Source organism: Hyla sarda, chromosome 2, assembly GCF_029499605.1.
Source record: "Hyla sarda isolate aHylSar1 chromosome 2, aHylSar1.hap1, whole genome shotgun sequence".
NCBI lineage: Eukaryota > Metazoa > Chordata > Amphibia > Anura > Hylidae > Hyla > Hyla sarda.
In genome coordinates, this window is record NC_079190.1 from 118396586 (window position 1) to 118410724 (window position 14139).

A 14139-nucleotide genomic window follows, 5' to 3' on the forward strand; every position below is an offset into this window, starting at 1 on the left:
ATATTACTTACCTGCTTTACAATTAATATCATTTTGATTCTCCTGATCCAGGGTGTAGATGAGGGCCCTGAAGGCCTTCGGTTGATATCTGACATCATTCACGAGAAGTTAGGTATTGACATGAGTGTGCTGATGGGAGCCAACATTGCCAATGAAGTTGCGGATGGAAAGTTTTGTGAGACTACAATTGGTAAGATATCTCACCATTCTAGGAGACTGCACAGAAATCATAGGAAAACTCTTAAAGGGGTACTCCACCCCTAGACATCTTATCCCTTATCCAAAGGATAGGGGATAAGATGTCTGATCGCGGGGGTCCGGCCACTGGGGACCCCCGCAATATAGCATGCGGCAACCACCTGTTTCTGCTCCATAAGCGCTGCAGGGTCTGGGTCCCGACCACCTGAACGGAAGTCCGTGACATCCCTACTCCTCCCCGTGTAACGTCACGCCCCGTCCCCTCAATGCAAGTCTATGGGAGGTGGTGTGAAAGCTGTCACGCCCCCTCCCATAGACTTGCATTGAGGGGACAGGGCAAGACGTCACACGGGGGCGGAGTCGTGATGTGGGGGCGTTCCGGTGGTCGGGACCCAGACCCTCCAGCGCTTCTGGAGCAGAAACAGGTGGGTGCCGCATGCTATAATGCGGGGGTCCCCAGCGTCGGGACCCCCGCGATCAGACATCTTATCCCCTATCTTTGGATAGGGGATAAGATGTCTAGGGGTGGAGTACCCCTTTAACAGCTCCAGCTCTCCCAGCGCCACATTTTATTTATTTAAGTTAATGTCCATTCCAGTTGTTATAATGTGTCTTAATAATGGTGGGAAATATGTTTTTTTTATAACTCTACATTTCCTGCTTCCCATTCACAGAAAATAGATAAAATTCTTGCTGCTACTAGGGGAAACATATGTATTATACAGCTAGTATTAAAAAGAATGGGAGCTGTAACCAACTGTATGCAGTAATTCTGCCCTAGTGACATCTGCAAGCAAATGTTTTGACTGTGTGACAAGAAGCAGCTCGGTGGCACTCAACCTCCGATTCCCATTGGCTGCCTTTATAGGACATTCTTGATCTTAAAGGGGTAGTCCAGTGGTGAAAAACTTATCCCCTATCCTAAGGATAGGGGATAAGTTTGAGATCGCGGGGGGGGGGGGGGGGGATCCGACCGCTGGGGCCCCCTGCGATCTCTCTGTACGGGGGCCAGGCTCTCCAGCCAGATAGCGGGTGTCGACCTCCGCACGAAGCGGCGGCCGACACGCCCCCTCAATACATCTCTATGGCAGAGCCGGAGATTGCCGAAGGCAGCGCTTTGGCTCTGCCATAGAGTTGTATTGAGGGGGCGTGTCGGCCGCCGCTTCGTGCGGAGGTCGACACGCCCCCTTCCTGCGGGCTGTCAGGGCTCCGTACAGGAGATCGCAGGGGGCCCCAGCGGCCGGACCCCCCGCGATCTGAAACTTATCCCCTATCCTTAGGATAGGAGATAAGTTGTTCACCACTGGGTCACCACTGGACTACTCCTTTAACACTGACTATGTTGCCCTCTCCTGTTGATTTTTCAGGTTGTAAAAATACGGAACAAGGCAGGATCCTAAAAGAGCTGTTCCAGACATCAAATTTTCGTATCACAGTAGTGGAAGAAGCAGACACTGTAGAAATCTGTGGAGCTTTGAAGGTAGGAAAAATTGTTACAGTAAAATAAGTTATAGAAGATAGTTGTATTACTTGTATTACTTTTTATTTTATGATTATTATTTGGCGTACTTCATCCCTATATATCTTATCCCCTATCCTGCTGCCTGACCCCCCACAATCTCCTGGCCTGCACCGTGGTGTTCTAAACACAGAAGCTTGGTCTATGGGAGGGGGGCCTGATGGCTAAACAGGCCTGCTCCCATAGACATGAATGGAGAAGGCTTGACGGGGTGGAGTACCCCTTTAACCTCTATAGGACACAGGGTGTACCTGTATGTCCTGTGCCTGCTCCTGTGCTCCTGTATGTTTTGCTCGTGTGATTCCGCGTCATAGCAGGTTAGTCCCGGCACCTAGCAACGGCCGGGACCCGTGGCTGATACCGAACATCACTGATCGCTGTGATGCCCAGTATTAAAGGGGTATTCCAGGAAAAAACTTTTTTATATATATCAACTGGCTCCAGAAAGTTAAACAGATTTGTAAATTACTTCTATTAAAAAATCTTAATCCTTTCAGTACTTATGAGCTTCTGAAGTTAGGGTTGTTCTTTTCTGTCTAAGTAATCTCTGATGACACGTGTCTCGGGAACCGCCCAGTTTAGAAGCAAATTCCCATAGCAAACCTCTTCTAAACTGGGCGGTTCCCGAGACACATGTCATCAGAGATTACTTAGACAGAAAAGAACAACCTAAACTTCAGAAGCTCATAACCCCTTTAACCCCTTAGACGCGGAGATCAAAGTTGATTGCTGCATCTAAAATGTAAGACGTGAGGAGGGTCCCTACCTTCCGACTTGGCATTCGATCAGCGATCTACTGCTCCATGCTTGAGATCCAGACTGGAGCAGCAGAGCGCCGATAACACTCATCAATGCTGTGCTATGGCATAGCATTGATCGGTGTATGCAATCACAAGATTGCATGTTATAGTCCCCTATGGGGCTATACAAGTGAAAAAATGAAAAAAAAAGTTAATAAATGTGATTTAACCCCTTCCCTAATAAAAGTTTGAATCACCCTCCTTTTCCCATAAAAAAAATAATAATAATAATTAAAAATAAACATAAACGTTTGTGGCATCACCATGTGCGTATATGTCCAAACTATAAAAATATAATGTTAATTAAACCACACGGTCAATGGCGTACTCGTAAAAAAATTGGTCACTTTGTATACCATAACATTTTTTATAAAAAGCGATAAAAAAGTCCCATCAAAACAAAAATGGTACCGATAAAAACTTCAGATCACGGCGCATAAAATGAGCCCTCATGAGCCCTCATTTATAATTTTCACCAGAAGTAAAACAAAATCAAACCTATATAAGTCGGGTATCATTTTATTCATATGGACCTACAGAATAAAGATAAGGTGTCATTTTTTTTTTCTTACCAAAAAGTGTACTGCGTAGAAACAGAAGCTCCCAAAATTTACTTAATGTTTTAGTTTTTTTTCCTATTTTGTCCCACAAATATATATTGTTTTGGTTTTGTTGTAGATTTTTTGGTAAAATGACTGATGTCATTACAAAGTACAATTGGTGGCGCAAAAAACAAGCCATCATATGGGTCTGTAGGTGCAAAATTGAAAGGGTTATGATTTTTAAAGGGTGAGGAGGAAAAAAACGAAACTGGTTCTTATCAACTGGTGCCAGAAAGTTAAACAGATTTGTAAATCAATTCTATTAAAAAAAAAAATCGTAATCCTTCCAGTACTTTTTAGGGGCTGTATACTAAAGAGAAATCCAAAAAAGAAATGCATTTCCTCTTATGTCATGATCACAGTGCTCTCTGCTGACCTCTGCTGTCCATTTCAGGAACTGTCCAGAGCAGAAGAAAATCCCCATAGCAAACATATGCTGCTCTGGACAGTTCCTAAAATGGTCAGCAGAGAGAACAGTGGTCATGACATCAGAGGAAATGCATTTCTTTTTTGGATTTCTCTTTAGTATACAGCCCCTAAAAAGTACTGGAAGGATTAAGATTTTTTAATAGAAATGATTTACAAATCTGTTTAACTTTCTGGCACCAGTTGATTTAAAAAAAAAAGTTTTTGTACCACTGCAGATGTCCTTTAAGGGGTTAAGCACACAACGTTTTTTTGGCTTTGAGGATATTGGCCTATAGTTCCATCCTCAGAGCCAAGAGAGGGCTTGTTTTTGTGCAACCTAATGTACTTCGTAAAGACAACTCTAGTCTTACAATAGAATGTAGAGTGAAACCAAACAATTATTTGTTGGGAAGTATTTTAATTTTTTTTTATCTAAGAGCTAACTAACAAATAGATGCCCAGCACAGCTTTTGACATTAACCAACTACAAAAACTGGGAAAAAAAGGGAGATGACACCTGTCTCGGGAACCGCCCAGTTTAGAAGCAAATCCCCATAGCAAACCTCTTCTAAACTGAGCGGTTCCTGAGACACGTGTCATCAGAGAGCACTTAGACAGAAAAGAACAACCTTAACTTCAGAAGCTCATGAGTACTGAAAGGATTAATATTTTTTTAATAGCAGTAATTTACAAATCTGTTTAACTTTCTGGAGCCAGTTGATATATAAAAAAAAAGTTTTTTTTCCTGGATAACCCCTTTAAAGCCGGAGTGCCCAAGTTAATGCCTGACTGTTTGCAGCCCTGGTGGCCTTTTAGCTATGATAATTCTGGTCTCAAACAAGGATGTGTACTTACTATTATGCAAATGAGAACTATTGACTTTGGCTTGTCGCTTGTTGCTCTCCCTGTTACTGCCAGGCTTGAAGTTTCAATAGTTCTTTATTTAGTTAATGGTTAAACAAATAGTTAATTGAACTTTAATTTCACTTGCGATCTTTATTCCTGGCATTGCCATTTGTTTGAATCCACTTTTCAGTTTACAATGTTATTTTTCTATGCTGGTTGCCTGGTAATGAATCAGCATAAAAGCATAAATGTAAAAATATAAAAGGATTAGAATGGTGTAAACAATAGCTTATGCAGCACAAGGATTAATGGTAATTAGGTTATTTATGTGCCTGCAATGTATGTTGAAACCATTGTATGTTGAGACCAGAACTCTATGGAAACCTGGTAATTGGTTCTGAAGCCACCAAAATGTCATCCAAAAATAGGAAAAAGTGAGGATTAAAGAAAATAAGTAGATAACTAATACAGATAAAGCAAATCCTTACATATAAAAGTAAGAAAGATCTGTCCTCTACATAGACCAGTGTTTGCCAACCAGGGTGCCTCCAGCTGTTGCAAAACTACAACTCCCAGCATGCCTGGACAGCCTTTGGCTGTCCCGGCATGCTGAGAGTTGTAGTTTTGCAACAGCTGGATGCTCCCTGCTGAGAGTTGTAGTTTTGCAACAGCTGGGGACACCCTGGTTGGCAAACACTGGTCTATGTAGAGGACAGAAGCTTCTTCCGGGTCCTGTACAGTACACACAGTGTCCTAAAAAAGTTACATGGAGCCGCCCTCACCTGGTGTCCAAAGGAGCAGGTAACCCTCGCACAGGTAGAGTGTACAGAACATGTAATACCTCCCTGTACTGTAGGGGGCCCTACCAGACATCAGTCAGTGCATGCACTTCAGTAATACAGGGGTTTTACCAGTAAATTTCCCATTCTGATTGGTCAGTTCTTCCGGCCATTGACACATTTCACAGATCTGGACTGTCTGCACATTGTATGTTGAGTCTGGTTTCAACTTACAATGGTCCAGAAAAGACCATTGTATGTTGATACTGTTGTAAGTTGAGGGATCACTTTCCCTGCATTCGGAAGTCATTTTCAGGTCTCTCCAGAGGTGTTCATTTGGGTTCACATCTGGGCTCTGGTTGTCCGCTCAAGGACATTCACAGAGTTGTCCCTAAGCCACTCCTGTGTTGTCTCGGCTGTCTGCTTAGGGTCTTTTGGGGAGATATCAGAACTTGTGCAGAGGAAAAGTGGAGCAGTTGCCTATAGCAACCAATCACGTCTGCTTTTAGTTTTTAGAGGCCCATTTTAAAATGAAAGAAGTGATCTGATTGGTTGCTATAGGCAAAAGCACAACTTTTCCTCTGCATAGGTTTTGATTATTCTCCCGAGTTGTCTTGTTGAGAGTTTAACCTTCGACCAGTCTGAGGTCCAGAGCACTCTGGATAACGTTTTATTAAGAATATCTCTGTATTTTGCTCCATTTAAAGGGGTATTCCAGGAAAAAACTTTTTTTTTATATATCAGCTGACTCTAGAAAGTTAAACAGATTTGTAAATTACTTCTATTAAAAAATCTTAATCCTTTCAATAATTATCAGCTGCTGAAGTCGAGTTGTTGTTTTCTGTCTGGCAACAATGCTCTCTGCTGACATCTCTGTCTGTCTCGGGAACTGCACAGAGTAGAAGAGTTTTGCTATGGGGATTTGCTTCTAAACTGGGCGGTTCCTGAGACACGTGTCATCAGACAGCACTTAGACAGAAAAGAACAACTCAACTTCAGAAGCTCATAAGTACTGAAAGGATGAAGATTTTTTTAATAGAAGTAATTTACAAATCGGTTTAACTTTCTGGAGCCAGTTGATATATAAAAAATAGTTTTTTTCTGGATAACCCCTTTAACTTTCCCACAACTCTGAGCAGTCTCCCTGTCCCAGCACATGACCTCCCCCCATACACACACACCTTTTTCTTTTAGTACTAGTCAGCAATATAAAGAATGTGAAAACAGTGAATGGGTCTGAAAACTTTTGAACTTTCTGAATGCGATATATTTTATCTGTAGTGTGGACAAGACAGTTTTTGCCCCCAGGCACCTGTGGGCCTGTGCCTAGGGCAACAGTGCCGAGTGGGGGGGCTGGGGGAGTGTTGACCTTCATTCAGTAAAAAAGAAAAGTTTTTAATTCTTTTGGCCTAAAGGACATGGGTTAGATAGAACTGCTGAAAATTGTTTGCAATGTATCTCTACGTATACTTATATATACAGTAAGTACTGATCTATTAGCGGGGTGCACAGCCACAGGAAGGGCTGCGGCATCCATTGTCTCTCTACGTGCAGCTGCTGCAAGCGTCACTGACTTCATTCACTGTGAAATAAAAGACAAGATAAGACGTTTTATAAAATGCTCAATAAGTGTGAACAATTTAATTATTGTTTAATTTGTATTTATTTAATGTGATTTCATTAGAAGTTCCTTCTCCAATAGTTGGAGTCCATCTGCTGTAATCAGGCTTATTATAATAATGTAAGAACATTCTGCTCCGCTGAGCGATGGATTGGTTAGGACAGTGAACAGCTGTATACGCATCAGGACAGAAATTCATTAAGTACTATTCTAATAGGATGCTTTCAATGCACCAAGGCCGTGATAAGTGATTCCAAGCTGCTGATATATTTGGTTCTTTTTTTCTCTCCCACTCTTCTGTTACTGTTTTGCCATTAGCAAGTGTTTGCTATTCAGCTTGTACCCATTTTGTACCTTTTATTGTTCTCTGCCATTCGTAACTAACCATAAATTTTTATTGTTTTGAGTTTTGAAGGGGTTGTTTCAGCATTGAAGGCACATTGCTATTATATGCCACCGATGTCTGATTGGCATTGGTCTGACCACTGTAATCCCTAGAGCAAAGTAAGGGCCCTATTACACTGCATCGCTCTGCATAAAAGGGCCAGCTGATTCGATGGCTGATTGGTTCGTTTTTACAGGTTAAAGAAATTATCAGCAGTCGGCTACACATCTGACCATCTAATAAGGGATGCATATCCAATGGCTGAATTAGCGATCATTTGTACAGCCCTCCCCACATTATTATTGAGCCTTGTAATATGCTTTGTAAATGGGTGACGATCAACTCTCCGGCCATCCTATATGGCCCTAAGGCTACTTTCACACTGCCGTTGCGCCCCATCGAGAACGGACGTTAAGTTCTCTTTTTTTTTTTTTTTTAACTTTAACGCCCGTTATCTGGATGGGGCACAACTGGCAACAACAGGCCCCGATAGATCCCATTATAGTCAATGGGGTCCATTGGGTGCCGTCGTTTTGTAGCAGGAGTAGCGGGAGAAAAAGCCGCTCTTGCAGTATTTTTTCACCCGCTATTCTCCCTGGGTTCTCGGACGGCTGTCACACTGCTGTGTCATAACGGCAGTATGAAAGTAGCCTAACGCAGTGTTTTCCTTGGACCATGGTTGAACCTTGCAGATGATCATTAGTGGCATTTCCTAGTGATTCCCATTTACTACCGTTTTAAAGAATAAGGTTATATTTAGTAGTGTTGAACATTTCCCATAAGTTTTAACATTTTTCATGGGAACTCATTACAATATGGTCACCAAGAGCAGATATTATGGACTGTGGCTTTTTACTTCCATATCCATATCTGTCCAGAGACACGGACATTCTTTCTCAAGTTCCGACTGCTCTTGCCAGGCTGTGTGTCTGCCAGATTCTCACTGGCATCCACCCTACACTGATTCACTTGTAGGGTAGATAGCCGCCCACCAACCTGGATAGCTTAATTTACTTGGCTCGACCTGAGAGCAGTAAACTAACACCACCACATCCTTAGATGTAGTCCACTCTAAACTATGATTGATGTGTGAATATTGTATATTGACTTATAAATGTTTTACTCTCTTGTCAGAACATTGTCGCTGTTGGCGCTGGCTTCTGTGATGGACTTGGTTTTGGAGATAACACAAAAGCTGCTGTTATCCGTCTAGGGTTAATGGAAATGATTGCTTTCTCCAAACTGTTCTGTGCTGGACCCGTTACATCTGCCACTTTCCTGGAGAGCTGCGGTGTAGCTGATCTCATCACAACATGTTATGGGGGCAGGAATAGGAAAATTGGTGAAGCATTTGCCCGCACTGGCAAGGTAAGAACTGTGGATTCCTTCATATAACAGAAGATGATGATATCTGTGAATTATAACTCAGAAAAGTTTTAGTTTTTGTTGTTTTTTTAAAGAGCATTTTCCTCTTTCATACTAACATTTTAAAGGGGTACTCCCCTGCCCCAGCGTTCGGAACATTTTGTTCCGAACACTGGGTGAAGGTTGCGGGTATCGTGACGTCATGGCCACGCCCCCTCAAAATGTAATTCCACAGCCCCTCAATGCAAATCTATAGGAGGGGCAGTCGCCACGCCCCCTCCCATAGACTTGCATTGAGAGGGCGTGGCATGACGATCCCCGCAGCCAGCATTTGGAACAAAATGTTCCTAGCACTAGGGCAGAGGAGTACCCCTTTCAAGGGGTACTCCACTGGAAAACATTCTTTTTTTTTTAAATCAGCTGGTGCCAGAAAGTTACTTTTATTAAAAAAATCTTAATCCTTTCAGTACTTATCAGCTGCTGCATGATCCACAGGAAGCTCTTTTCTTTTTGAATTTTGAATTTCCTTTCTGCCTGACCACAGTGCTCTCTGCTGACACCTCTGTCCATGTCAGGAATTGTCCACAGCAGGAGAGGTTTCCTATGGGGATTTGCTTCTACTCTGGACAGTTCCTAAAATGGACAGAGGTGTCAGCAGAGAGCACTGTGGGCAGACAGAAAGAAAATTCAAAAAGAAAATAGCTTCCTGTGGAGCATACAGCAGCTAATAAGTACTGGAAGGATTAAGATTTTTAAATAGAAGTAATTTACAAATCTGTTTAACTTTCTGGCACCAGTTGATTTAGAAAAACAGGTTTTCCAGTGGAGTACCCCTTTAAAGGGGTACTACCGTGGAAAACTTTTTCTTTTTAAATCAACTGGTGCCAGAAAGTTAAACAGATTTGTAAATCACTTCTATAAAAAAAAATCTTAATCCTTCCAGTACTTTTTAGGGGCTGTATACTAAAGAGAAAAAAAATGCATTTCCTCTGACATCATGACCACAGTGCTCTCTGCTGACCTCTGCTGTCCATTTTAGGAACTGTCCAGAGCAGGAGAAAATCCTCATAGCAAACATATGCTGCTCTGGACAGTTCCTAAAATGGACAGCAGAGAGCATTGTGGTCATGATGTCAGAGGAAACGCATTTCTTTTTTTGATTTCTCTTTAGTATGCAGCCCCTAAAAAGTACTGGAAGGATTAAAAAATTTTTATAGAAGTGATTTACAAATCTGTTAAACTGTCTGGCACCAGTTGATTTAAAAAAAAAATAAAAAAAGTTTTACACGGGAGTACCCCTTTAAGACAAATGCAACTGGGATAAAGATCAACAATCATTTAGCAATAATAGAGATATTTATAACATCATGTTACTGTCATACAGAAGATGTTAGAAATGTTTGTATTACATTCAAAGGGTAAGATACAGATAATTTTTTATTATTTTGGAAGCTGATGAGATGATAAAAGCCTCATGTGATCTAAAGGTACCCACACACATGTAATAGCACTAGTCTGACAGCTATTCCAATCCTCTCTATCCTCCCAAATACATGGAAGTTCAGCATGGCCAAGTGTTCACACAGAATAAGCTGAATCTGTTTCCATTGAATGAGACCCCCATAGACTGGCCTTCTGGTAAGATTATGGTGGCCTTGTGCTTACACAAGTGTTTATGTCCATTGTGAACTGGCAGAGCTGTAGTTACTATTAAATTCTGTACTGATTGTATGATTTTGGATTGTTTGCGTTACATAGCTATGTGAGGTGTGAATAGTGATTAGAGATTTGCTTTACATTGGCCACATAGACATATATCAGAAAACAACATTTTGGGGGGAAATTATCAGCTGGCGTGCACCTGCAAATTTGCATGCGCTTTGTGTTTTTACTTTGTGCATAAATTATCATCTAATTTTGCGCTATTTTTCTGCTTTTCCGTCATATTTTTTCTGTTGTGCACTTCCATGCTTAGCAGATATACTGATTGTTGGTCTGAATATAACACTTGTAAACAGCTGGAGTAGGAATGTGTGTGAGCGTTACACCCTATTTCATAAAGTCATGTTCCCAACATAATAAATTTTGAGCAGCAAGTTGTAAACCCCACACAGGGCATGCTCTGTCACCTGCGCAAAGGTCACTGTTTTGGAAGGATCTAAGCTGTCCCAGTCATCTGTTGTCAATAGTGTGATCCAGTATTATCTGCCACAAGCTGTATCATATATGTCACCTATCACTGTATCCCTACCTGTGATGAGAATGAGATGAGTGCTAAAAAGTAATCTCAACAGGAAGAGTCATCTTGTTATGAGGCTCAGTGGCAAATTTAGAAATTTTAGTAAAACTGCTTAGAAGTTTTTTTGACACTTGTCCAATACCAAAACTGCAAGAAGCAGAGAATTAAAGGGGAATTCCAGGATTTTTTTTTATTTGACTATGCTACAGGGGCTGTAAAGTTAGTGTAGTTCATAATATAGTGTCTGTACCTGTGTGTGACGGTTTTCTCACAATTCTTCTGTGATTTTCACCTCAATATTTATTTTTAACAGCATACAAAATGACTGTTGTCTCAGATTTTTCCCAGGTTGCAATGCGGCCGAGACCTGACTCACTAGTCAGCTGATGACAGGGAGCCTGTCTGCTTCAATGGGTGGAGCAATCAATCTGCAACTAATGCAACAGCTGTAGGCACCCTGATTGAAAACTACAGGTCTTTTGAATGGATGCAGCTCATTTATGTTTCAATGGGTGGGGTGGCTGATGTGTGGGAGGGAGGAAAATGGAATTATGGGATTTGTAGGCAAAGAAGAAAACTCAAAAAGGAAATACTAGTTCACAAAAAGCTAGCCACAGTGTTATGGTAATCTCACAACATAGTGATTTATCCCTAAGACAAGTGCAGATCCTTCCTAAACATGTCCATTACTGTCTGCCAGGTACGTACTAAAATCACCTTATGGTGGATAACTCCTTTAATTCACTTGCATCCACCTTGCATTAGCCAGTAGGGGAGCCGTTTATGACCATCTTATAGCCACCTTTGCTTAAAGGGAAACACACTTTGTTCACCCCCACTAAACCCAATAAACAGGGTTATAGTGCGGGTCAACCTGATTAAAGAGAGGTATCACTCCGATCAATGGTCTGGTTCTGGACATCCACGCTGTATACATTCACAATTGGTAATCCCTCTGCGCTATGGAGGCAGAAGCTGGTATACAGAGCCATAAAGGGTCTATGAATATTTATGAGGTGGGCGGGCATATAAAAGCAGAAGGGGATGGACACAGGGAAGCTTTGTATACCAGGTCCTGTGTCCAAAGCCCAGGGGATATTAGCAATTGTGAATGTATACAGCCTGAATCTCCAGAACCCCAGAGTTATACCTCTTTTTAATAACCTTGTTTATTTGGTTTAATGTGGGAGAACAAGGGTTTCCCTTTAAAGCGCACCAATAGTTAAATTGCACTAACATCTGCTGATCAGTGTAGGACATGATCTCATGACAAGTATGAACTTATATTGTATTTGAATCCATAAACATTACAAGACTTAGGGGGCATTTACGAGTGGTGTGAATTCTTAACTCTTTTAGAGCACAAAAGTTGCAGCAATAGTTGTGGACTGGCGCCAAATTTATCAAACAGCGCACATGCTTCGATACATTTAGCAGATTTTGTGTGGGACTTTTGTGTGAAAAGTCACATATACCCTGACTCAAGTCACACAAAAAATGTAGGGAGGACTGAATTGACCTGAGAAACAGACATAGAGAAAAAAGCCATTTAATAAGCTTTCTATGTGTCTCGATAACACTCCCCTTAGTCCCTATTACACTCCCCTTAGTCCCTATTACACTCCCCTTAGTCCCTATTACATGACATTTCTTCATTTTGTACATTGTGAAATTCTTGACTAGGAAATGAGATGAAAGTTCATGTAAAAGTTTTACTTCTTCCTTTACTTGAAAATCTTTCTGGAGAATCTAAATGTGAAGAAATAAACCCAGTAGATCTATATCTATGGCTGGGAAATATCTGCAGTTACCAGTTCTGGTAAAAGACTGGCACTAGTGCAGTGGTAGCATCAAACATAGTACTGCCCTCTTTGTACTCCAGCTTACTAGTAGTGCTCTCTGAGTATCTGCTCATTAATAGTGCCCCCTTATGTGTCCATTCAGTAATAGTTACCTGTTTGTGCCTTTACTCAGGAATATTGTCCTCTTTGTACCACTACTCAGTAACAATACCCCTTCTGTATGCCCACTCAGGCTTCTATTTAGGAACAGTGTTCCTTTTGTGTGCCCACTCAGGAATAGTGCCCCCTGTGTATTCTCACTGCCCCCTTTATGCCTCTACACACAAATGCCTCCCATAGTAACACCTAATGCTCACTTTAGTAAAGGTCCCTCCACAGTTGCAGTGTCTCCCGTTTGTTCCCCCACACACTAGTAATGTGACATTTGTGTGCCCCTATAGTGTCCCCTTTGCACCCCAAAAAGAAAAAAATAACTTGTAGTCCCCAAACCTCCTTCCTGTGAAAAGTGTTTCTGGGGCTTCTTTTTGTCTGTGCTGACTTTTATATGCCACAGTCTGATTTAGATCTGAGGCTTAAAGGGGTACTCTGGTGGAAAGCTATTTTTTTTTTTTCATATCAACTGGTACCAGAAAGTTAAACAGCTTTGTAAATTATTTAGCGCTCTCTGCTGACAACACTGTCCATGTCAGGAACTGTCCAGAGTAGGAGCAAATCCCCATCCTGCTCTGGACAGTTCCTGATATAGACAGAGGTGTCAGCAGAGAGCACTGAGGTCGGACAGAAAAGAACAACTCCACTTCCTCTGTAGTATACAGCAGCTGATAAGTACTGGAAGGATTAAGATTTTTTCATATAAGTATTTTACAAATCTGTTTAGCTTTCTGGAGCCAGTTGATTTGAAAAAAAAAATTGTACCCCTTTAAAAGGAACATACGATGGACGTATGAAGACCCATGCAGTGGCGTCGTCGGTGATAGGACTCAGGACCCCAGGACAGGCAGAGGGAGAGAAGCGGGTGGCGGCGGCGGTCTCTGGCACCGCAAAAGCCGCTGCAGTTCATTGATTTAAAGCGCCCGCTTTAAATCAATGATCTGCAACGGTGTCGCTGGGGGAGGGGGGATAAATAGCCGTTAACTTATACCAGAATATCGGTATAAATTATCGGCTATCGGCCCTAACCTCCACAGATTATCGGTATCGGCCCCAAAAAAAACGATATCGGTCGATCCCTATTGTGTACAACATTACAGCCCACCACAGCTCAGTACTATTCAATTAACACAAGGACAGCCAATACTAAAAGTGTAGAGTGTGCCTATTACATAAAATAGAGCATGTGGAATCCGTCTGTAGAGGAGGCATGGTGGGGCACTGCGGTACCCTGAGCTGCAAACCTGCTATCTACCATTTCCGTCTTTGATGGACAACTGTCCATCAAAGTGAGGAGGACAGGAAAGCGTTGCATCACTATTCCACAGCCACGTCTCTTCACTCCTTGGGTTGGTAATAAAAAAGTTTTTTTCTACTATAGCACCAATGGAGATATTACATTCAGGTACCATTGCTCTAATTGCA

At 41.8% G+C, this 14139-nt stretch overlaps 1 protein-coding gene across 2 annotated transcripts in view; it reads left to right on the forward strand.

Annotated features, from left to right (window-relative positions):
• GPD1 (glycerol-3-phosphate dehydrogenase 1) overlaps positions 1 to 14139 on the forward strand; it is a 79531-nt gene that overhangs the window by 50479 nt on the left and 14913 nt on the right. For both annotated transcript variants that reach the window (XM_056555384.1, XM_056555385.1), the window contains exons 4-6: positions 52 to 190; positions 1566 to 1678; positions 8293 to 8526. In XM_056555384.1, coding sequence (XP_056411359.1) covers positions 52 to 190; positions 1566 to 1678; positions 8293 to 8526 — 486 coding nt within the window. The remainder of the gene's footprint in view (positions 1 to 51; positions 191 to 1565; positions 1679 to 8292; positions 8527 to 14139) is intronic.